General features: G+C 46.2%; 1 protein-coding gene across 1 annotated transcript in view; it reads right to left on the reverse strand.

Annotated features, from left to right (window-relative positions):
- The window catches only part of GPC1 (glypican 1), a 221038-nt gene extending 202154 nt beyond the window's left edge, over positions 1-18884 (reverse strand). The window contains exon 1 of the mRNA XM_049802193.1: positions 18297-18884. Within this exon, the coding sequence (XP_049658150.1) occupies positions 18297-18453 (157 nt within the window). The 5' untranslated portion in view covers positions 18454-18884. The remainder of the gene's footprint in view (positions 1-18296) is intronic.
- Between the last annotated feature and the right edge of the window lie 5658 nt (positions 18885-24542).

The raw sequence follows: 24542 nt of genomic DNA on the forward strand, positions 1-24542 counted from the left end.
CACCCACTCCTGTTGCCAACCAGGATCTCCCAGGTCCTCAAGTCACTCCAAGCAGCTCAGTTTCCTTTGGAAAGCTGCACTACAACAACGATCCGATATCATCCCCTTCCCCTGGGCATCCCCCAGGGAAAAGAAGGTGCAACCACTTCCCCAAACCTTGAATCGTCTTTTGAATACAACTCCTCTTTAGTATTAGGGCTTATTAATAAAAGTCCTTTTATGGATTCATCTGGCCAGATGATCCAAGTGAAGAGCAGCCATGCAAGCTCAAGCACTTCGCCAGTTTAAAACAGACAAAAGAAAGTGCTTCTTTCCATAGTGGGAGGTGAACTTATGGAGCTTGCTGCCATGGGATTTTGTGGAGGCAGAACATCGCAGGTTTGAAAATAGATTAGACAGATTCATGGACAAACGTTCTGTAAAGGACTGGGCAGGGATGTACCCTCTGATATCCCCTCTTCAGAAACTGGGTGTTTGGGACTACAAAGTGAGAAGCTTCAGAAAGATGCCACAGCCACACTGCATTCCTAAATATCATCTTCTGCTAGCGCTACCAGACACAGCTTGCAGGACTAGACAGACCATGGGGTGACCTAGTCAGACATTTCTTATGTTCTTACAAGGCAACTGCAGGGCACCAAAGCCCCTGACACACCACTCCTGGGTGTGAGAGCAAGAACCACCTGCACCATGAAGGCCAGCCAGACACCGCATATGGTTAATATGAAACCCTCAGAAGCTCTAGAGCCCTGCGTCTGCACCTCAGGCAAAATATGTAGTCCAAAGCACTGGGTGTAGGACACTGCACAGAAAACCTAAGTTAGCATCATCTTCGCCTTGCTTAAGTTTTGTGCACACATTAAAATCTAAAGCCCTGTCTCAGCTTGGTGAGTACAGCCCAGCAGTGAGTCTAGGGAATATGGGTGTACAGAAGATGGTTGTGTGAGCACATTCATACACGATGAGGGGAGGAAAACGAATCACCCAATAGACGTCAATTTTTATGCCAACTTGATGTGTTGCATGTGTGATTACTGCAGAAATCAACGTGGGTAATTACAGCCATCTGCACCCATTACTACCATTTGTATGCGTATTCATAGTAACTGTATGTTAGTTAGGCATGCCACTGCACAAACATATTAAGCAGCTAATTAATTAAAAGAACAGACCTTCTCCACTTAGGAGGAGCCCATCCCCCTCTAACTCACAAGAACACATTTTCTCCATCTGTTAGATTATCTGCCCCCCTTCCCCAAGGTCACCAGGGAAGATGCAACTGGCCTACAGTCTCAAGAAGGCTCTGCTGGGGTGGTGAGCTTTCTGTTTAAGTGACTTCCTTCACACAGCAAGGCTTCAGACCGTGACTGCTTCCAAAAACATGACCATGGCACTTCCACGGAACAGCACGGTGCTTTTGGATTACCTCAGGTGACCTTTGGATTAGACACCAACCATCTTTCCACCACTCCCAGCACTCATTCACCACGCACAGAAGGGGCTAACTGCATGCCCCTTAACAGGGCAGCGTGCTGGCAGCCCAAGTGCACATCCCATACAACGCCTCTGAGGAACCTGTGCTGGTTCCTCTTCTGGCTCCTGTTTCTACAGCAAACTCCAATGCAACAGTAGATTATAAATACACAGAGGACGGCTGTGCCCCAGTGCTTCACTGACATATGGTTTGGTCTTCAGTCAGAAGCTATGGATTTAAATTTAGCGATGGAGCAGGAGGTTAGGTTTCAAAATTCCAAGATAAATCCTCCCGGAGGAGGCAATGAGACCAAATTTCATCCCTCTGGTAGAGTCTTAAAGCAGATGGGAGCATGGAGTCAGTGCTGTTGAGCAATCTGCACTGCTTGTGCAGCCCTGAAATGCTGTGCCCAGCTTTTCAGCTGTTCGAAGACTGCTGTAGCTACAGCCCTTTGTACCAGCTGCTGCTTCACCAGCACCAAGGGAACATTTAGGACTCTCACTGGACGTCCAAACTTTGGGTAGACAAAATTCCTCCAGGTATTGGCTTACAGTAATTCCTTACATTACAGCAAAGGCTAGCGATACTCTGCCTTAGGTTGAATGAGTACTTTCATTAGCTCCCCATCCCTTTCAAAACAAGTGTTAGTGTGAAGGGCTAACAAGCTACAGGTCTAACAGCTTTGGCCATTTTTCACTTGTAATGAAAAAAGGAACAAATACTTTTCAAATAATTGTGAAATAAACCAAACCCCTCCTTCCTGCACACATGAAATGCAGTGCTGAAGAAGCCACTACAATCCAATGAAGTGCAAAATGCTTTCATCATTTGGCATCGTAAATGCTTACTCTAGTTATGGAGTAGCTCAAGACAACTCTACAGTAGATTTTACTTTGGTTCTCCAAAGCTAGAGACAGTTTTCTATCTTTCTGCATTTAAAAAAAAAATAATAAATTTATGAAATAATTTCTATTGCTCCAGATGCTGGCAGACAGGCTGCAGCTGACGGTGCTTTGTCAAATGGGACCTGTGAAAATACTGTACTAAGATCACCACAGTTGTTGACCAGGCAGTCTGATCACTTTATGCTTGCTAAGAAGTCTCCCGACATCTCCTGCCCAAGCTCCAAATTTCTACAGCTCCAAAGATGTCCTAAGCTCTGTACAGCAGAAAAAGGCAGAATACCATGGTGTAGCTCCTGCCTGCAGCAACTCTGAACTGCTGCAAAGGATTCAGGGCAGGACCGAGGGCTGAAGCAAGCGACCACAACACATGGGCACTTTGATCATTTCTAGATGATTCTGCTGCAGGACCACATCAGCATCGCTGTATGTGTGCATGTTTTACACACAGACACACTTCCCTTACACTCTTCTCCAAGCACAGACTATTTACTGTTGTGCAAAGCACAAAATTAAGCTGAATGGATCCATGATTTGGTCCAGTACCTCCTGAACTAAGGAAAAATGCCTTCAATGAAACTGCATTCAAATGCAGTCTGACCAATGCTGTCTTCCCCCACTCCTCTGTCTCCCTCCCCTGTGCCCATGGGATGCACAGACTCGGGGCAAGCCTTTCAGAGAGCCTGCAGCCTTTGGTGCTCCCCGCCTGCCCATCTCAGCCAGAAGGAACTGCTCCACAGGCAGAGTCCTCCTCTGGCCATTATCCCCTTCTTGTGCCGCTTGACCATCTTGGCCTTGCTGAATCCAAAAAAGTCACTTAAACAAAACCTGCCATTCTCGGTCCCTCAATCACATGAGAAGCAGCAAACATGCTGAGTTAAGTGCAAGGTAAGCAGTATTTTTATTTGGTTAATTAGAATTACTCATCAAATGAAAACAAAGAAGTGATTTACTGCAGAACTGGTACAGGTAGTTGTTGCATAAGTACATTCCCGCATATTTGGCTACTTTAGGAAAATTTTTTAATTAACAGTTTCTCCTTGGCTAAAGCAAACCATAGAGAATAAGGAAAGAGAAGTTTCACACAAGGACACTGCCGTATCCCTCAACTGCCAGCTATTTTTCTTCTTCAGGGAGGATTTTAAATTAAAAGCAGATTGCCTTCATTAGCGTTACCAGAAGCCATGTAACTGCCAAAGCTGACAGAAACAGAACTGTGATTTGCAAATTTGGCAAGTGTCATTTTCTCTTTCTACAGATGTGGGTAATGTCCTTCCTATTAAGAGGGCTTTTTTGAGGGACACTGTGCAAAGAACAACTCCTTCCCCAGGACTGGAAAAATATCTCCGGAGCAGCAGCTTAGTATTCTAGGGCACCCAGGATCTCTCTCCCTGTTTATTTTGCAAAAAAGTGCATTGCATTAAATTTGTGCTGAGAATGGTCAGACAGTAAGAGTGCTATGAACTGTCTTCTCCTGATGACTGAGCAGAATACTGTAGCAAGCCCATAACAAACATTTCAACACTGATCTTTGACATATAGCCATACTCAACCTTTCCGTGACATGTTGCCAAACCGTCAGAAACCATTCAGCATGGCTTCCTCACCAAAATCCCTATTCTCTTCACTTCATTCTAGCTGAAAAAGCTGATGATACCCTGACGGGAAAGCTACATTTCTACCAAGGGCAACTGTGTTTGCAGGCTTCATGGTCTGCTCTAGAGTCTCAGCCTTGGTGATAAGGGGAAAGTCTTGGTAGTATTTTTACTCTTTCAAATTCCCACGTGAATAGCTGCAGAACTGAGGGAGACATGCATGAAGCCAGCCCGCCAGGGTGTAAGAATGGGCAGCAACGGATGAACAATCTGATGTTCATTTTTAGAGTGACTCCACATGCCCTGCTCTCCTCCCTGGTACATTAGTCTCCTCTAACTTCTGGTGTCTAGCTTTCCTCAGTCTTAGGAAGAAAGCTGAACACACACAACCAAGGTGTTTAAAAACATATTGGTGTCTGTTAGTTTGTGTTATATGCCACACAGCGTATGTTGGCTTCAGGGGCCGAACGAAGCTGCTGACGTGAACGCGAAGCGATGGGGGTGGCCCTGACCTGTGCATACTCTCTGGGGTCGGTAACAGCCTCCTCAGCACCACCACTGCCCCAGAAGCTGCCACTGACACATGGTGGGATGGCCAATGCCTGCTGCGTATGGTTCACTGAGTCTTCTATGATGAAGAGAAAACAAAAATCACAGGATGAAGAAACAAGAGAAATGGGTAATCTCCAGACACAACCCACATGCTCAGCAGCATGGCACTAGAGACCACAGCACCCCTAAGTGAATGAAGTTTTTATTCCCCGGCTGTAGCTGAACTGGGAAGGTCTGAACACACTATTAAACTTTGCAGGAAGTAGTTTAACACAGTAAGTATTACCACAGTCACAAATGTAAAATCTGTCTGCAATAATTACGATTGCACTACATATGATTTTTAGACACTGTCTTATAATCAAGACAAAAACAGCTGTCTACATAGCAGTCACCAGTTTCTTAACTGTCTAAAAATAAAGCAACAAAAGTAATGCAAAGCCAGGCATGGAACCAGCTGAAATAATGTTAACCTATATTCAAGTCTGCAAAGGTAACAGCGATACGCCTACTGGTAACCTTCAATCTAACTTGGAGTTAAACGTTCAGTGGCTCTGCAATTTTGGTTTGCATCTTCAGAAGAACTGGAGAATCCAGTTCTGTCTCTGTAGTCCAACTCTCTTCCACCGCACAGTGAACAGAGTTCATTATCCATCAAACTAAACAGTGACTTAACAATAATTAAACTGAAAGAGATACAGATTAAAGGAATTTATTATTCCCTGATCTGCAAAGCAAATTGTTTAGATACCTGCAATCAATGAGTAATGATGAAACAAAATAAAAACCAACAAACCAAAAGAGCCAACGACAGACTCATAAAAATCTGTTCACTAAGGCCCATGTATCTTTGTTAGGTTGAACAGCACAGCATTTTAATCAACATCCCCCCCCCCGTCTTTACACATCATGAGAACAGAGGCAGAATGTGGCCCTAAATTATGCTGCTACTGTTTATTATTCATGTATCACAGGACTGATGAAGATTTATGGTCCCATTGTGCTAAGTACTGTATAGTGAAATATAGAGGAATAGTCAGACTTAGTACTCCAAGACTTTATAATTTAAAGACAAATTACAAAACCAAGATTTATAATTTAAAGACAATAATGCACAGATGGGGATTGGAGATACAGACAGATTAAGCAACTTGCCCAAGGTTGTGCCAGACGCATGTGCCAGAGCAGAAAATTGAACTTTGATCTCTGGAGTACCAGCACAGGTTTTTACTCATGTAGGAGAACATTGCTTCTCCTCTTTACTTCACTAGATGTCATATTTCATAAACTAATAAATAAGTTAAAAAAATACAAATGTTACATGGCAGTACTGGAAGGATTTCCTTTCTCCCATCCTCCTCTGAAGATCTTTATTAACAAAACAGCTTTACCTACACATACACCCGATTTGTCCGTGTATGGCACAATTGCAGCAGTAGCACAGAACCACAGAATAATTTAAGCCGAAAGGTCTTCTGGAACCATCTAGTCCAAGCCCTTGCTCAAAGCAGGGCCAACTAGCGCCGGTGCCCTAGGACCTTGTCCACTCAAACTCTGAATATCAAGGATAGAGATGGAAATCCCACCACCTCTCTGAGCTCCTGTTCCAGTACTCAGTCACTCATGTTGAAAAAGTCTTTCCATGTATGAAGTGAGAATCTTCCCAGTTCTTACTTGTGTCCACCACCTCCCATCCTGTCTCCGTGCACCCAAGCCTACCACTGTTTTCTCTATTCCCACCCTTTAAGTAGTTGGAGACAGCAATGGCATCTCCCCTAGCCTTCTTTCTTCTAGATTTTATTTCTCAGTGCTGAACAAACCCAGATTTCACAACTTCCCCTCGTACACCACGTAGTCTCTAGCACTCTAACCATCTTGGCCTGTGCCAGACTCGCTCCAGTATAGCCATACCTTTCCTTTACAGCGTAGCCCGAAATTGGACATCATGCTCCACAAACAGTCTCATGATCACTGAACAGAAGGGTACAAGGCACTCCACACTTTTTTTTTTTTATTAAAGCATGCAAATAGTTAATTTTCTCTAATCAATTATTGTATTTTTATGCATTTTAACTACACAAACCCCGCATCCCTCATTTACAAAACAACACAGGAACATTGTCTTTGCACACCACTTCTGGAAGTTTGCTGTTGCAGGGGTCTCAGCACATGCAGGTACACCGGGCTCCAAGAGCAACCGCTGTTCCCGTAAAGACTACTGGAAAGGGGCATTTCAGATGTCTTTTTCTCTAGCTGACAAAAAGGATAGCCAGATCAGCCCGAGTGACGCAACATGCTCAAAATAAATCAGCGATAGCAGGATAACACAAGACATCATGTTGTTGGATACACATACATCAGCAGATATATTTAGGAATTTAAGTCCTAAACCCTGTCACAGAGCGTATTGGTAACAGAGAAGAATATTTAATTTATGACTGTGACAGGAGATTGCTTCAGTGCAACACAAACAGTAGCAGCAATGTTACTTACCAAGACAAAACTCAAGCCCCCAGACAGCTGATCCAGGATAGTGGGAAAAACGATACTGCATTTAAAAACAGTGGCTTTCTTTCCTACTGAAATTTTTTTTGAAATTTTTATTGAAATTATTTCCTATTTCTTACTATTGAAATGTGCTCGGTGTCAGAAGGTATTCTTTCTCTATTTTAATACGAGCAAAGTCACAGCTTGAGCTTTGCTTATTTATATTTGCTCGCACCTGTGAAGATTTACCAATGAAAATTTAATTTTAATTAGTTCTGCAAAAGTGCTATCAACAGTTGTTTTAGATTTCCCCTGAACGTACTATCCTCCAGAGCAGCAAAATCAGTCCACTCAGTGACAGGCAGCCATCCTGATACAAAAGGCATCTGCATGGCACGGAGACATTTGGGGCTTTAAGTGATCCCACAACAGAACAGTGCAGTACACGTGGATATTGCAAAACAAACTGTCCTCCGTGCTGCTGTCCAGGATGGGACAAACCAGTTGCGTGTCAGAAGCAAGCATGGCTCTGTATGTAACTGCTCACCTTCATCTTGGGAGGTTGCTGCACGTCTGAGCTCAGGCAGGGAAATCTCACCCCCTGCGGACAGCAGTACAAGCAAGCTGCTGTGGGAGCAGCCCCTCCACAGCTGGGACTGAACCAGCAGCACCAGGAAGAAGCAGGCCCAAACCAGGCCGCAGGCCCAAACCAGGCCGCAGGCCCTCCCAGCCAAAGCCAAGAACGCATCTCCCAGAGCACGGGCTCAAGAGCTGCTTGTCAAAATTCCCCTTCTAGAGCTACCACCCCATGTAGAGGCGCACACACACATATATATATAAAAAAATATAGAAAACCCGTGAGTTGCTTCCAGTTTCTTGGCAATAAATCATAACCTCTCTTACGGTGTTACTTCATACAACAGCACCAGTCAGCTTTTCAAAAAGACATAGCTGTATGCTCCACCCCTTTCAAACAGAAAATTTTCTGGATGCAAATGACATGTTTACACAAACACTGAAAGTAAAGCAATGGAGCCCCAGCTTTGGACTGAGATGAGTCATTCCTCCATTTATGGATACATCTAAAGCCATACCGATGATTCCTTACGCACTGCGAGAGCAAACGTGCATGCTACATCAAAGTACAGGTATCGCATCATACTCAATAGGGGACTTATCCAGTTGCATGACAGGCGAGTGTGCTTGTGAACACAGGGCGCATGGCCAGACAGTGCTCTCATCCATCACAAGCCCAGTATATATCCACCACACGCCTGCTAAAGTTTGTATTTTGGGCACCGAACAGACCTGCCACAAGTCATAGGATCATTCAGGTTGGAAGAGACCTTTAAGATCAAGTTCAACCGTAAACCTAACACTGCTGAGTCCCACTAAACCACATCCCTAAAGTGCCACACCTACACATCTTTTAAACACCTCCAGAGATGGTGACTCCACCACTTCCCTGGGCAGCCTGTTCAAATGCCCGACTACCCTTTCAGTGAAGAAATTTTTCCTAATATCCAATCTAAACCTCCCCTGCCGCAACTTGAGGCCATTTCCTCTCATCCTATCACTTGTTACCTGGGAAAAGAGATCAACACCCACCTCGCCACAACCTCCTTTCACGTAGCTGTAGAGAGCTATAGTCAACACAGCAAGGAGTGGCTGTGAAACTTCATGGAGAGAGAAGCAAAGAGTAGGCCGCCAGCACACCACATGCCTGAGGTTGGACATCAGTTACCTAAACAAGTCCTTTTTCTAGCGTGGTTTGGCTCCCTTCTCATACTCTGCAGTTAGTCACGTAAAACACTTTCCAGGTAAACCTAATCGAAAGAGCAATTTACAGCACTCTGCTTTGCTCTCCCACAACTAATTCCAACCCTCCACGTCTAACATCATTTTGACCACCTTGCATTAATGTGTCTAATAAGTGGTATCACATATTATCACCCCATATAAACTCTAGCACACGGAATAATTTAAGCCACATTTTCTACGTCCAAACTTTTTCTGCCCCTAACGTGAACGCGTAGCAGAGATAATTAAGTTATTGTTTACTATTAACTGATCAAATAATATCAAATACAACTTCCCAAGACACAGCGAGTCCAACACGCACTGTTCTAAATCAGCTTAATGCAAAGCCTAGAAAGAGGACAAACGCGCACAAGCTCACCTGGGAAGACATAACATAGTATCTGACGGCTGGCCCGAGGACAGTACCTCCATAGCAGCACTGAGGAACACGGGGTGTCTCCCTACTTTTGCAGCCTGTGCAGGGACTCCACCACCTGACACGTGACAGAGACTCATACATATATTTATATAACAACGTATCACTTTTTGCTTATCTGGGCTTAAATTGATTTAGGATGAAAGGCAAAAGGCAAACTGGAACACTCCTGTGACCTCCCCAGGCACTTCCCAATCTCTCCTCCGCAGCAACACCGCAAAGCACAAGCAGTTGGGACATTGCTACATCCTACCACCATCAGACAGGATGGGGCACAGGCCCTGGGGAGCCTGCGGCTGAGTCAATGGGACTTCTACCCACGGGTTCCCACTATTGTGCAGCCCTTCCTCAAATTCACAGCAGATGAGTCTCTAGCTATGGTTTGGCCTTAGAGAGCCTCTCTAATAAAAATACCAGCCTCCTCAACATGGAAGCCTCTATGAGACCTCCCACAAATGAAAGGGGAGCGAGGCAGGGGGGGCAGGGGGTTGCAGGGCTTGTTTGGTATTCTGTCACAAAGCCAAACAGATGTTTGTAAAATCTAAACTGGTTATACAACTGTTTTAAACTCATGCAGCTGTGCACAGCTAGCAACTGCATCGGGGAGAAGACCACTGCTCTCTTTTAAGGCACTCCTACATCTAGGGACTAGAGTTTAATAAACCAAACTTCCCATGAGTTATTCAAGCTCTCTCATTCCAATTTAGCGTTTATGGTAGAGGAAACTGCTGAAAAGAAAAAAGTGAAGTGGCTCTTCCAGCTTCATGGCGAAAACCTGCATCCAGATGGGGACTAGGACCCAGACCTCCCTCCTGCCAGACCCGCGTGGTAATTACAACACCCAGTGTTGACCATTTGGCCTATCTGGGGAGACAGCAGGAATAGACGAGAGGTGCTAATACAGCAGCCCTGCTTTGCCAGTCATACCAAATTCACTCTATGCTATGCTTGGCCCTCACTTCAGGATCAATTATACAATCAAATCGCTGCAAACTTTACTGCAACAACATGGACTGAGAGCAGAAGAGACTGAAATAGCCTCTTTTTAGCTGTATTAAAAAATGTAAAATTAATTTCTGACAGTGCTTTTATTGTATTTTTATTTATCAACAAAATTTACAACTAGAAGAATTCCTAAAATATTCATATTTTAGAAATATGCCCGACTGCTCCAGCTAAAAGGTAAGAGACTTGGGTAAAACTACTGGAAACACTCCAACTAAATTATACAGTATAGTTTCACAATCCTATAAAATACCAATTTTTTGCAAGCCAAAGCTATTTGTCATAGCGTATTTGCATTTTAGTCATATAAGAGATTGACTGTCTGCATAAGTACTATCGTGTTGCTCCCTGAAACCACAGTAAAACTTTTTTGTTTTCTTCTTCTTTTAATACTTCAGAAGAATGCATGGCAATTAAAAAAATTGTTTTACTCATGTTGCTAGCATAGGAGTTTGTAACAGCTGGGTAATTCTGTACTTTTGATTCATGCCACACTGTGTATGAAAAGGTACAAAAAATAAAATTAGTTTTATAATCTCTGTACAGTCAACACAGTTGTGACTAGTATATTGTCTACAACTCGGAGCGAGAGCATTGTGAATAACTCACAGCACACTTTGCTTATTCAAACTGTAAGGCAAAAAAAAAAAAAAAAAAAAAAAAAAAAAGAGGTTTTTGTATCTGAAGAATTCCAAGTAAAACGGGAATGCACTACTGGGAAGAAGTGACCGACCCAGCTCACAGCTCTGTCACGTATAGACAAGCATTTTAAATGTCTACAGTCTAAAGCTTCATTATTTTTTGCAGAACAATCTGGCAACGGAGGTAACCCGATTCCCTGGGAATCAAATGGTACTTAAAGGCAGGTTTCACCTGTCACGGATATAACATATTCTGAGCAACAAGGTGTCAGGGTATATAGACATCACTGGTGAGGGCAGTCTGTCCTTCACAGGTAAGAGGGGAAAAAAGGAAAATTTCTGCTTTCATAGAGTTTTTAATTTTATTTATTTTTTTGTAACTTTGAGGTTGTCCTAATGCAATGACAACCATAGCGACTTTGTGCAAACAAACTACAAAACACAGTGGTATAATCTTCAAGCAACTGCTACGAGGGTTCCTGCAAGCCTTAGGGTCTCCCTTCCCTAGGTCTCTCCCCATCACGATGGGGCAGTTATCCTCACAGCTCTCAGGAAGACACTGTCAATCCTCGTCCCACACACAGGAAAGCAAGAATGTGACTTCTTCCAGGGAGGTTTAAAGATGAAGAGACTCTGTACAGACTTGCTCCAGGCCACCACCTGAGCAGGTGGTGTGTCTGCCCCATGAAGTTGCCCACTGAACCTCTCCTTCCTTCTCACAGCTGTGCCTACTAGTAAGTATTTGGAGAAGCATTGAAAAAGATGGCCCAACTCTGACCCAACTTGTACAGGCAGAAACAAGGAGGGACTTGCTTAGGATTTTCAGAAACACTCAATCTATGCAGAATGTTCAGAAGGGGCAGATGAAAGTCAACATCAAGCACCTTCCTCAGCTTTACTGTCACGCAACCAGAAGTAGCAAGTCCAACTCCTTCCTGAATTAACACTTGAATAAGGAGATGCTTTTCCATGGGAAAAGCCAAAAAGGTGACTCTACATGTTTGCTACGTGCCTGCTGCAGTGCAGAGGATTCAGGGTGATATGGGAGGACCTCTGCACGTATCAAAGGCAGTTAGAGCCAAGCCCTGCTGTTACAGGCAGCAGCTGCGCAGCACACCGAGTCCGGGGAGCTGGCTGCGCTTCTGGCAGCAGACGCCCTGCCGTTGCAGGACGGGATGCCTCACTGAAGACAACTCTCTGCGGAGGCTTTTGTTACTGCTTCTCTGAGCAGGAGCAACACGTGCACATACCATCTTGGAAGCTGCTTGCTGATTTCCTGCTTGTGGGAAAGCAAGCAATCGCATTTGGAGGTAACGTATACCCTGTTAGAGAAGTTAGGCAGAGCTAACTGTATGGCCAGCGCAGCATGCTGTCTTGACACTATCTCCTCTGTAAGGCTACCTGCCCGCTAGATGTACACAAAAGCACCTCATGGGACAAAGAAGGAAACCCAACATATAAAAATATGTTGTGTTCAGCAGGGGCCAGGACAGCAAACAGAAATTAAAGCTGTTTCCCCCAAGGAAGCCTGCGAATTCCCACAGAATTGGAATCTCCATTTCCCTGGTTTTCCCCTGAAATTCCCGGCCAGTATTTCCAGCTGAACACTGAAAGCAGATACAAAAGTTCTCCCCATGCTACTGACCCCTGCCAATCGCCCTCCTACCTACCCTGCTCCTCAATCCCACAAAACAAGCAACAGGAACACCCGAGCTGCTGCCAGGAAACCAAAACTGCCGCACTAGCCCCAGCCGCACAGTGCTGAGACTACTGCAGAGAGCAGGGTCAAGATTATTGCTCAGACCAACAGCCCTCTGAGGCTGGTGCCATCCTTTTATCCTGCCTTCACTTTCCATACCATGCCTAACGCAATTTGATGCTGCAATAAAAATCGACGGTACTTAACTCCCCCTCCCTAGTCCAATGGGCAGTGGTGGGTAGGGTGCAGAGCTTGTGCTCAACTGCTACTGATGGGCAGGTGCTCCACAGCCTCTGTTTTCAGTTATCATTGTTGTGACCTGTGAGGAAAATAAAACTTCTGGCTCTAAATACACATTTTTGATAATCAAGTTAGCAGCTCCCTCTCCGCCTTTGGTTAAGTCAAAACACACTTAATTATTGAAATTACCGAGAGGAATATATCTATCCAGTCCCCTCATTGTGAGACAATTGTACTGAAAAAGCAGTAGAACATTAAACCGACTGTTTCACAACCCCTGCCAAAAGCCACACATCTCTTATCAAACCCATCCAGCGTATCCAGAGACTGACTGATGTGTGTTCTTAAACAAAGCAGGGCACTTACAGGGCCAGAACAGAAAAAGGAGAGATGAGGTGAGCTCTACAGCTTCACACAGTGGTGGGTGTCTCCAGCTATACATGCACGCAAATTTTTTTTGAAAAGAAAATACCAGGCTTTTGCTTCACCAACAAAAGAAGCTGTTGAAATAGTTTTGTCAGACACAGCTTGTAAGGATAATTATGTGGTGAGAGCTTAGTCATCCATATCACAGTGACAGAAAGGCAGATTCTCTTAAAAATAATGTCAACACCACAAAACACTAAAGAATATCTAAGTATAAAGCTTTCCAGATTTCAGACATAGCTTAGGTAAGCACTGGGTCTGCAAAGACACAGACTCCTCCGAGACTCCAAGCCGGCGCTGTAACTAACCGCTAGAGGGAGCCCATTTTTTTTCCATAAATCTAATTTTCATAATTGTTTTGTATGCACACATTCTGCAGTCACAAATTAACAAAACAATCACAAAGTGTAAAATATGTAAATTTCTATGTATATTTTAAGTTAAACAGAAATGGAGATACACAGTTCAGGCATGGCCTCCTCTAACATTCGCACCAATATACTTGCCAGATGGAGGAGAAAGCACAATTCCTTGTGTTTTGCCTCATCAGAAATCGCATTCTAAACCAAGCAGGCTACAAAGGCCATTCCAATTTGCCCCTAACAAGTTCATTAGCATAAACGGGTTGATATTGCGTTCAGGAGTTCAGCATATAGCAGCTAACCTTGAGAAATCCCGTCTGCCTTGAGTAACTACAAACCAAATGTAACAACCACCCCAAAAAGTGCTGGAGCAGCAGAGTGTCCCCTTTCAATTAAGGGGTAAAGATCTTTCCTTGGAAGTGGAGAAGCCCAAGGTGATTTTATTTTTCATACCACAGATGCAGGTTTGCCCATCTTTGCATTTATGCCTTCTGTAAGGAGTTAAAATGCCTTCCAATACTGGGTTTCATTACCCTCTTCATACTCTAGGAGCCTCGTCAAGTCCCATCCTGTAGCCAGACCTGTTCTCTGCTTAGCTAACACTCCTCCAAATGGCTCTAACACATACACTTGACAATGTTTTCATTACAAAACCAAATTAGGCAGCGTAAAAGCACCAAAAGATTAAAAAAACTGTTCCGACTCCTTTCAGCTGAGGAACCACGGAAGCATATGCATGAGATATTATGACTGGATGGGCAGCAATATGGCCTGGCAAAGTCCAGGTGGCTTTTTTCTGTGCCCTCCTCTTCTTTCGCTGCGTTACACCCATCGCCCATGTCAACAAGCTCAACCCAGCAGCGAGCCAAGTCTAGGAAGGATTAAACAGACCAACCAAAGCAAAAGCCTAGCCCAAACAGTGAGCAAGGTCCAAGCACATCCATGTTGATTCACAAATCTCAAGTCTTCTCCAGTACAAGAGAGAACTACCTCTGCTCCAGACACTGGGGAGCAGTCATCCATCCAACATCAGTAATCCTAAACCACCCCATCAAGTCAGCAGAGAAAGCTGGATATCCTCCCTAAAGCACAGTGTTTTCTGCCACAGGCTCACCATCTTTCGTCACAAACCACGCTGTGAGCCCAAGAAGGCCAGCCCTCAGTGCAGGCACTAAGCAGCACACCTAGGGCAGGGCACCCCCTTTCCTCAGTCACCAGAGTAGGGGACCTGTGATGGGGTGATGGTGGCTGGGTTAGCAAGAACATGAGAAAGTAGGAATTGAGTCTTGCTACCTCCAGAAGACTCGAGAGGAAGCAGAAGCAGAACTGGAAGCTCTCAAACTGCCCATATTTTGTAGCAATCCCAGAAAGGGGGTGCAGGTCATCCAGCCGGTGAGCGGGAACACTCTCCAATACACAGGAAAACTTTGCTCAAGTTAGTGCATCTCATGGAAGCAAGTGTCATAACTTTCCCAAACCCGAGGGGTAGGGAGCATTTCCGCCAGCGTTAGAAACTTTCTTCTAGGCAGATCTTCGCTCTGGGTGCACGTCTGTCTGTCAGGATTACTAAGATGAGCAGACGCTTCTTTCATGTTTGGGAGTTTTGCCATTGACTTCAAAGTAGCGAGATATAACACCTTGTGTATTCCCTAAACACACTTAATAACAGCACCTGACACATTTAAAGTGCTTAGACATGTTAAAGGCATTGTACAACATTAGCAAAAAAAAACCAGGAACCCCTGTCTAGGTGGTTCATGGTAAGCCAAGAGTCTATCCCCAAATCAGATCCTTATCTATTAGCCAGCTAATAACTGTGCGACTGCATCTCTAACTGCTCTGTACAGTCATAAGCAGGGACTACCTTCTGGTGAGCTGTGGAGACTTTATATGACTCATAGTCCTCTTAAATCATAACAAAGAATACAGATTAGAAGGTGTAAAGTGTGCAATAAGTGTTCTAAAACCAACATAAACGCAGCCATCTCAGCCTGAGTCAGAGCCTGCATCATGGGAGCTTACTAAACGCCTTTTGAAGTCAAGTTCTGGGGGTGCAAGCAGCATGTGGTTTGGCTCCTGGTGCCGGGCTGGTGTGATGGCAGCGCCTGGAGCCAGTTCAAAGCAGACAGGAGCAAGGTCAGCGCAGCATGGCAGCACTGCTTCGGGGACAAAGCTGTAGGGCTAAGAAATGCATCTTCCCCTTTGCTTCAGGGCAAGCAATGGAAAGAGAAGGAACAGCAAGATCCCCTTGGAGAGGGAGAAAGTGAAGGGCTTTTGCCTCTGGATGCTTCGGAAATAAGACAAAAACATGGTTCTTGGGGTAGCTCTTGAACCTCTCTGACAACATGGAGAAGGCCACCATCAGGAAACCTCAGCACAGGTCCAGCATTTTTTAACTTAGCCAAAAGTTGTCATATGTTGATGTGTATGCATTTACAGGTGTCAATCAGGTGTAACCTGACAAGGCTCCCACATACAGATTACAACCCCCATGGTCAGGAAGCTGAACTAATGCTGTTGAAACTAGCCTTAAGCGATGACTGAGTATTTCGACAAAATGTGGAATTATAAACTGCACAATCCTGTACTTACTACATGTGGGGATACTGCAGAAAGGTCGCAAAGACTCTTCTTTTTGGAGACAACAAAACCGGCGACAACTTCTGCACTAACCTGCACAACTGCTAAGAAGCATGCACGATACACAACACTATACTTTATTAGGAACATTTCTGAGGTTAGTATTAACGTACGTCAATGTTTTCACTGTACTGGACAAGTACTGCAGCAATAGAAAAGGGCATTCCTGAATATGTAGCAGTCAGAAGGTACACATGAAAATTACCAATGAAAATCATTAAGTCCGTTAGCCATTTTAAATACCAGGCTAATAATATCATTATGCGTGGAACCTTCTTCCCCCGGGCACTTCTTCATATTACTTTCCATGCGGTAGTCCTCAAGTTTTTTTATAGCATTTATCTATAGAGCTTCCCTGTTTACAGTAACAGCTAGAGATGCCCTGTTTGATACCGTAATTTTAGCTACTGTTGCTTAAGGCTGCCAGCATACACGCTCGTAGCAAAAAAACAGTAGGAAACAAAACTCCTGGTTCATAGAAATCTTTGTGTCCTCTGTCACTTTTTGGACCTCAACAATTTGTAGGCACAAGATGCTTTTACTTGCTGCTAACCTGTGATACGTGATACTTGTAACTGCAGTTCATGCAATCCTGAATGACTGCCCCTGTGGTACTATCCCTGCATACAATGCTGTAGCCATCTCCACGAGTATTTGTAAACATTTAGTCTTCCAAGAACTTTCCACTTGAAACATGACTGCTAATGTATTCACACTTGTAATAATTAGATGCAAATTTATAAAAAGCCACTTTCTTGCTCAACTGAATTCCTATTCTATTAATAGTGATGTTCAAATGATTTTGAAATTCCCCACTGTTTAACTTCAGGGACTGCTCATTTTATTTTGGAAATCTACTCTTGGTTGCAACTTGACAAAGAAAGTATTAATTTGTTCACATTTATAAGACATGTATATGTTCGGCCTTTTCCATTCATGGGTCAGATAATGAATTGGTTTCCCTGGAAAACTACACAATGAAATATTCAACATAAGGCATTCTGTAGCTTAGGTGTGAACTACAAACTGCAATTTTACCGGGATGTCCCTGTAGGTTGGCTTTGGCACGTACGCCTGCATGTTTTATGCTTTGTCTGAAGGAAGAAGCTCCCACAAGCGAGGAGAAAGCTCTCGGATATGGGTCACGAGTTGCTGTATCAAAACTTAGACAAGAATTAAAACAAACAAACAAACAACAAAAACCCAACACCTCAGCACATTTCCGTCAAGCTTTCAGGAAAAAAAAAAACAGAAAAAGAAAAAACAAACAGCCCAACATAAACCAGACCTTGAATATTCTTTGGTATTTCAGTGGTTTTCTGCAAAAAGGAGGAAACCAACCAAGATTTGTCCAAAACCAGAATGAAGGCAAGAGGACACACTCTGATGTAGGTTGCTCAGGTTTCCTCTACACTTTACAAGCTTGACACTGGGTCATTTTACTCCTGCTTCATTTTTAACAAGTGACAAATGCCATTTATCAGTTTGTTTCGCATCCAAAAGAAGATTAAGAGAAATCAATTCTTCTCTCTGGTAACCTTGCGGCATTTTCCAGCTCCAACACCAAAACCCATTACAGTCTGATCATCCCGATTTCTGAACCGAAACCCTAAAACCGTTTCAATTGCGCTCAAAACAGAAGAAACGAGACAATGAGGAGGGGAAAAAAAAGAAAGAAAGAAAAAGAAAAAAAAAGACAACCGAACACTTGGTGCGATCACCCCCTCTCTCCCAGCTTCCTTCGCATCGCCACCGCTGGAGCGAGTCCCTTCCAGCGCGGGCAGCGGCTAGGAGGGGTGCCGCAAGGGGCGAGGGGGTGCTCGGCCCTCGGGGAAACCTCTCGGCTCCGACCTCCCGCCGCCCACGGCCCCAGACAAACTCCAGCGGCGGGTCGGCAGCGCACCCCCCGCCCCGCGGCACCACCCCCCCCCCCCCCCCCCCCCCCCCGAAGGCGGCGGCCCCGCGGGCTGCTCCGGCCCAGGGGCTCAGCACTTTCGGCCGCCTCCCCACCGCCCTGCCCCGCTCCGCCGGACTCACCGGAGATCTCGGCCTGGGGCACGCCGCTGAGGCTGAAGCCCTTGGCCCCATACAGCTGCCGGACCTCGGCGCAGCTCCTCGCCTTGCTGCCGCTGTCACCGCGAGCCGGGGCGGAGGCGACACACAGCAGCCAAAATCCCCACGGGAAGAAACGCATCCTTCTCCGCTGGCCCCGCCACCTGCCGTGCGAAGGGCAAAGCCAAGGTCCCGCGGCGGGGAGGCGGCCGGGGTCCCCGGGGCGGCGCGGTGCCGTGCCGGGCGGCGCGGGGTGCGGCCCCCCTCCCCGGGCAGCCTCGGCGGGACGGCGCGCAGCGGGCGAGGGCGGCAGGCGGGGGAACCCCGGGTCTCAGGCGCTGCAGCGGCGTGCGGGGAAGGCGCCGGAGAGTTCAATCCGGACGCCCGCCGCGGCTCGGCGGAGGGGGCAGAGATCCAAGTTTGGCCGGGCCGGGCCGGGCCGGGCCGGGCCGCTTCAAAGCCCCGGAGCGTGACCGCGTAGAGGGCTTTTGTTCTTAGCGCGGCTGCATCCCCGGGCAGTCCCGCCGCGATGCTGCCGGCTGCGGCGCCGCCGAGCCGGGCGGAGCGGAGCGGGACGGGCAGCGGGGCTGCTCCCGCGGCGTGGCTGGGCTGGGCTGGGCTGGGCGGCTCGGTCCGTGCGTGCGCCGGCACCGCTCCACCTGCGCGCCGAGCCGGGCGGCAGGGGAGGCTCCCGAGCGAGGCAGGGCTTCCCCCGCCGGACGTGGCATCACGCCGCCCGGCGCCAATCCCGCGCAGGGCGCAGCCCCCCGCCCCGGGCCCCGGCTCCGCCCCCGCCGCCGGCGCTGCGCAGCGCCGAGCGCCGCCGCCGACCGCCGGCCGGGTCCGGCCCGGCCCCGAGCCGAACGGAGGGCGGCACGGGCGCGGGCGCGGGCGCTGCGGGGCAGAGCCGGTCTCCCTGCGGGGTCTCCCTGCGGGGTCTCCCTCCGGCCCGGCCCCCGGAGCAGCCCGAGGGCGAGGAGCATCGCCGCCCCGCCTCTGCGACGGGAGGTCCCGGCGGCGGCGGCGGCGGCGGCGGCGGCGGCGGCGCGGACAGCCCCTGCCCGGGCAGGTTTCAAACCGGCCTTGGAGCACGGACGGCTGGGGCTCTCGGGGCGTCGAACGCCGTCCTGCGGGAAGGACGCAGTGAAAACGGGCGTTAAACCCGTCTGTGTCTGCGTCGTGGTGCAGGTGCTGAACCTGAAGACCCCGAGTTTCCCCAAATTTGGTGGGAAAACAACCACACAGAAGACTTGACTTGAAAAAACTCTTCGCCAGACCGGTGAGCAGAAAGCATCTTAATTGAGAGCCTGGGAATCCCACCGAGGTCCTGGGGAGGCTAAACGCGCCCCTTCAAGGGCAGATGTGGGAAGAGAGGCGATTTTCAACTACAGATTCTCAGCTTTGGAGTTCAGTTCCTACAGCAGCAGCCTGCCAGCTCCTGAAACTGGTGCTCTGCAGCTCCGCCAGCCGTGTTTTAGACGGCTTCCCACAGAACCGAGGCATCTGTGATCACCTGTGTGTCAAGATAATGCCCGTGTGTGTCCCCCCAAATGAGCTGGCAGGCCTTTGGCCAGTATCTGACACGTTTCACAACAGATAGAGGACCCAAAGATCACTCCTCTGAGTGTTCTGGGAGCAGTTGTTGTTATCTTTGGAAAAAGGAGAGGGAATCTGCCCCTGCCTCAGCTGCAGCACTTGTGTGAGCTTGCACCTTACTAGACATCAGAAATCCAACACCACTGCCACCACAGTCTCCCCCCCCTCCCCCCCCCCCCCAAAAAAAAAAAAAAAAACAGCAAAATTTATCAGAGATTGTGTCTTTTGGACTACTCACTCAGACATGCAAAGAACCATGGGAAAGTTGGGTCGTTCATCTTGCTGCTTCAGAACTGCTTGCTCTCCTGAAGAGTGAGTAAGGGAGAAGTTAAGTGACGGCATGGAAAGAGCCCGAGGGAGGGGAACTATGGCAGTAGGGAAGAGAAAAGATGTTGCTTTCCTATGAAATCGCTTAATGATTTCCTATTAAATCTTCCTAATTAAATTCATCTATGAGATACGACAAAGCAGATTAAGAGGATCTAAGCGCAAAGACAGGGAGAAGTTTGTAATGAAGCTCATGACTACGGTGACCCATCATAACCACCAAAAGTTAAAAACTGCGAGTCAGATACCACCCCAAATCTTAATTCTTTTACAGATGACATTGTGCCTTTTGGCACGGTTTAGAAACCCAAGGCTTACAGACTCCCAAAAACTTGGTACACCTCAGCTTGCAGCTTGCTTTGCGGGCTTTCTGGAGCATGGAAATAGGTCTTCTTCCCGGAAATACGTGGGGAAAAACCTGCCACGGATAATGTAAAGTCTGACCTACCTACCCTGTTTTTAAATGGGATCTCTTTTATGAATGCGAGACTACCGCACACATAACAGGTTACCAAGTACGTTATGTGGCACAAAGCTATTCCAGCCCTTACTCCTGAGTATTTATTCTAATTTTATAGCCATAACCCTTTCCCCACCCCAGACTTTGAACACATCACTTGGAGACCTATGTCAGAGATCTCATCTAATTAATCCAACTACAGTAACAGCAGAAAACAAGCACTAGAGGAATCCATATATATACTGCCAGGACTACAGGAACGCTAGGATCTTGGTTCCTCCTCCTCCTGAAGAAATCAAAGAGGGAAAATCAAATACTTGCAGACACACAGTTAATGAACTCCAGGAATGCAAACTCCAGAGAGACAAAGTACTTGACAGAGAAGAAAGGCAGAGTCATAAAACTCTTATCTGGTCTGGCTGCTACAGAATGACTCGGGATGACACAGGGGACCAAAGTAGCTTTCTCTTTTCCTTCTCAAAGCCTGGGGTTGGATACTTGTGGCTGTTGTACATCGAGGGCTTGCTTCCAGCTCTGCCTGAAGCGACCTTGGGGAAGCTCTGTGTGAGCCATGGCTGCACCCCAGGGTTGCAGCACGAAGCCCTCCACAGTCATACAGCTGCTGAAGTGCACTGAAATACTAACTGCTGACAGGGAAAGAACTGGGACTGAAACCCTTGGGTTTTGGCCTTGGAACCATCCCCTGAGCTGTAGATCATTTCACAGACTGAGGTATTTCCCTTCTTCATATACATCTCACTTCGCCAAGCTGGGTGACAACAGTGCCTGCGGCAGGGAGTAGAGTCCTGTCATTCCTGATAAAACCCTGAGAGACTGCAGCATGCACTCTGTGTATTCACATGTGCTCTGTTATTCCCATGGTGAAACACGAGGCTACCAACTGCCAGCGCAGTTCACACTTGCTAGCTCCCAAGCCCACATCAGGAGCTAGAACTGAAGTACAAGGTCTGCCACAAACCTCCATGCTTAAGTGACCATCATCAGGTCACTTACCTCCTAAACAGGGATAAGAGCACTTCTTATCTGACCGCCTGCGAGATGCTCACCTACTGTCATAATGAGAAGCTTGTAAGATGACAAATTAAAAATAAACCTGAGCTGATACAAGCTCTTCAACAGAGAAGCTAGCCGCAAGTCTATACAAGATCTAATCCTGAGCAAACAAATCTTAAATTATGGGGCACATTTACTAATTTTGCTGTTAAGTTTGTATACACACGCAGGATTTGAGCTAGGTACTTTTTAAGCAAATTGAAATAAACATCTTCAAAGTGTCATGATGAAAGTGTATTTTTGGCACCCATTATAAATTTGATGTCTCCTGTGTGTATTTGAGAACCAGATCCACTTTCTGAACTTTCTTAGTTAAAAGAATGGAGCTTGGCAAAAAGCGAACAAAAGATTGTCCAACAACAGGCAGAAAGAGCTAGAACTGGGGAAGATAAGAAAAAGTACGGGAAAACACAAAGATGAGTGGACAAAATGCACAGGAGAAAAGCACACAGCCAGCCAGCAAGACAGCCAGAGGAAGACAGAAAATCCATCCTGCTGTGGAGATCACCTCTTGACAGTCCTGACAAAAAGCGCTGCCCACTGAAAAGCTGATCCAAGCGTTATGCAGAAGCAAGAATGGTGAAGAAGAGCCAAATCATCTGGCACAAGTGAGGAAAGCTACCCTTTAAAAAAAAAAAGTGAACAGAGGCTTTGTGCAACCTTGACTTTCAGAGGGATGTCTTGTTTCTCTAGCACTTTCCAAGTTTCACAACACAGTGGACATGCCTCTCTCTTTCATATTGATGCAAATTAAGAATTGACAGGCAGCAACACAATTATGCCCACCAGACCTCCAACTGGCTCCAAAATGAAACCTATGCTGAGTTACAGCAACCTGGAGTCTGACAGCAAAACAAGAGCAGGGAAAACCCCAGATAACCTTCTCAAATTGCATTGTATCTTTGATGCCACATAAAAGAATAGAGCATTCCCGCTTGAATTCAGTGCTGTTTCTACCTTTTTCCCAATGCATCAAGTACAGAGCTGGCACAGAATGGGGAGTGGGGAGGGAAAGGAGATGGGCAAAGCCTAAGTGGGCTACAACTTCCTCCCTCTCACCAATGTCATGTAATGAAACCCTTGGCACCTTTCCCTTAGCCAGTTTTATGCTACTTTTGATTCTCTGGAAACATCAGAAAATCTGGCACCTTTAGATTAAAAATCTTCATCAAAGTAGGACTATCTCAGTACCTTTTCTGCCCGTTTCTTTTAATCTCTGCTATATCTGTCTCCTGCAGGATTCATGAAAGCTCTCCGCCTGCTCCTTGCACCCCCAACATTGACTGGTGTTTAGCAGAAGCTAGAGGTGTATTTTGCTGAATCAAATCTAATTAAGTTATTTAGAGGATTTACTAGATTACACCTTGCTATCTACAGCTGCTTACTTCTTCACTGGATCTTCCTTCATTAGAAATCTGGCACCTCTTCCTCCCCTCTGCACACATTCCCCCATGAAGCTTTTCTGTCATGTGCAGGAAGCACTTGTCTGGTTGTTTTGGTCACCAGAAGTATCAGATTGGTCCCTTTGAATTGCTGGGACATTTATGTACAACTGACAAATCCAGCTTGATCTCAGTTGACTTCATAAGAAGCCATTTGCCTTACAGAAATGCTAGGACTTGGGATTTGTGTGTCCAGATTAATTAATCGAGAATACTGTTCAATAGATGTACAGAGTTGGGGATCCTTCCCAGGTCATGAGGGAGCCAGATTCAGGCCCCAGGGCAAGGACGATCACAATTCTGGCTGTTGAGGAAAAAGTGAAGGGGAGGGTCCACTGAGGACAAGTGCAGCAGTGTACGCCAAGGCTCGGCCAACCTGCTGTTTGACCCTTCGGTGGAACAGACCAATTCCCTTTAAATGCAATGCTTAATTCCGTGTGTAGCTAATACTCTGCAGAGGGAGATTATGAACAACTAAATAATTTCAGACAGAGAATCTGGCTAATGCAGGTAATTGCCACTCTGTGCTATATTTTGAATTGAACAACCCAATTTTACAGCAGTGACTGAAAGGAATGTATTGCTTTAATGACCTCTTACAAATGACTCCACCCTGCAGGACTGTACTTGTATTATATATGAGTCAGAGACTTCCCAGTAGAAAGAAGTCTTAAAGGCCCAAAAATAAATAAGTGCCATAAACTCATTAGAGAAACTGCTGCTAATTGGGTCTGCCCCAGGAAGTACATTTCATACTTTCTGGATACGACTTTCAATAAAGCTTTGCCCACTCCCAGCTCTCCAAAACATATGCAACAATGAACAAAGAATATGGACGCAGCACTGAATCTGGTTTATGTCTGATAAGCAGAGCTTAGCTCAATAGTATGAAATGGCTCAAAATTGGCCCCAAAATTACTCGGTTAGAAATGTGTCATTTCAACATGCCACTACAGTGATATGGAGATTTCTCCCACTTCCTGCTAAAGTTGCAATCGGATGACTTCCTCTTATCATTCAAGAGGTTGTATCTGGAAGTTGACTGTTTTTGAAAGGGATTTTTCAAGTAAAAATCTCCCCTCATTCTCACTGTCATCTGTCTCTGGGCATTGGCTTAAGAGAAATGCCTGTAGGAACACGCTCTGTTCCTATGAATGCTAGCTCAACAGCGTGTTCTTGAGCACTCGTCCAAGGCACATGGAAGTGGGACAGACATCCTAGACTTCTGTGAGAAAAAAAAGTTACAGCCATGAATGAAGAAACGTGTGGAATCACAATACAGGCATCTGGCAATGCTAATGGAATTTCTCAGCTGACGCTTTATCCTCAGCT

The sequence above is a fragment of the Accipiter gentilis genome, chromosome 6 (genome assembly GCF_929443795.1).
Source record: "Accipiter gentilis chromosome 6, bAccGen1.1, whole genome shotgun sequence".
Lineage (NCBI taxonomy): Eukaryota > Metazoa > Chordata > Aves > Accipitriformes > Accipitridae > Astur > Astur gentilis.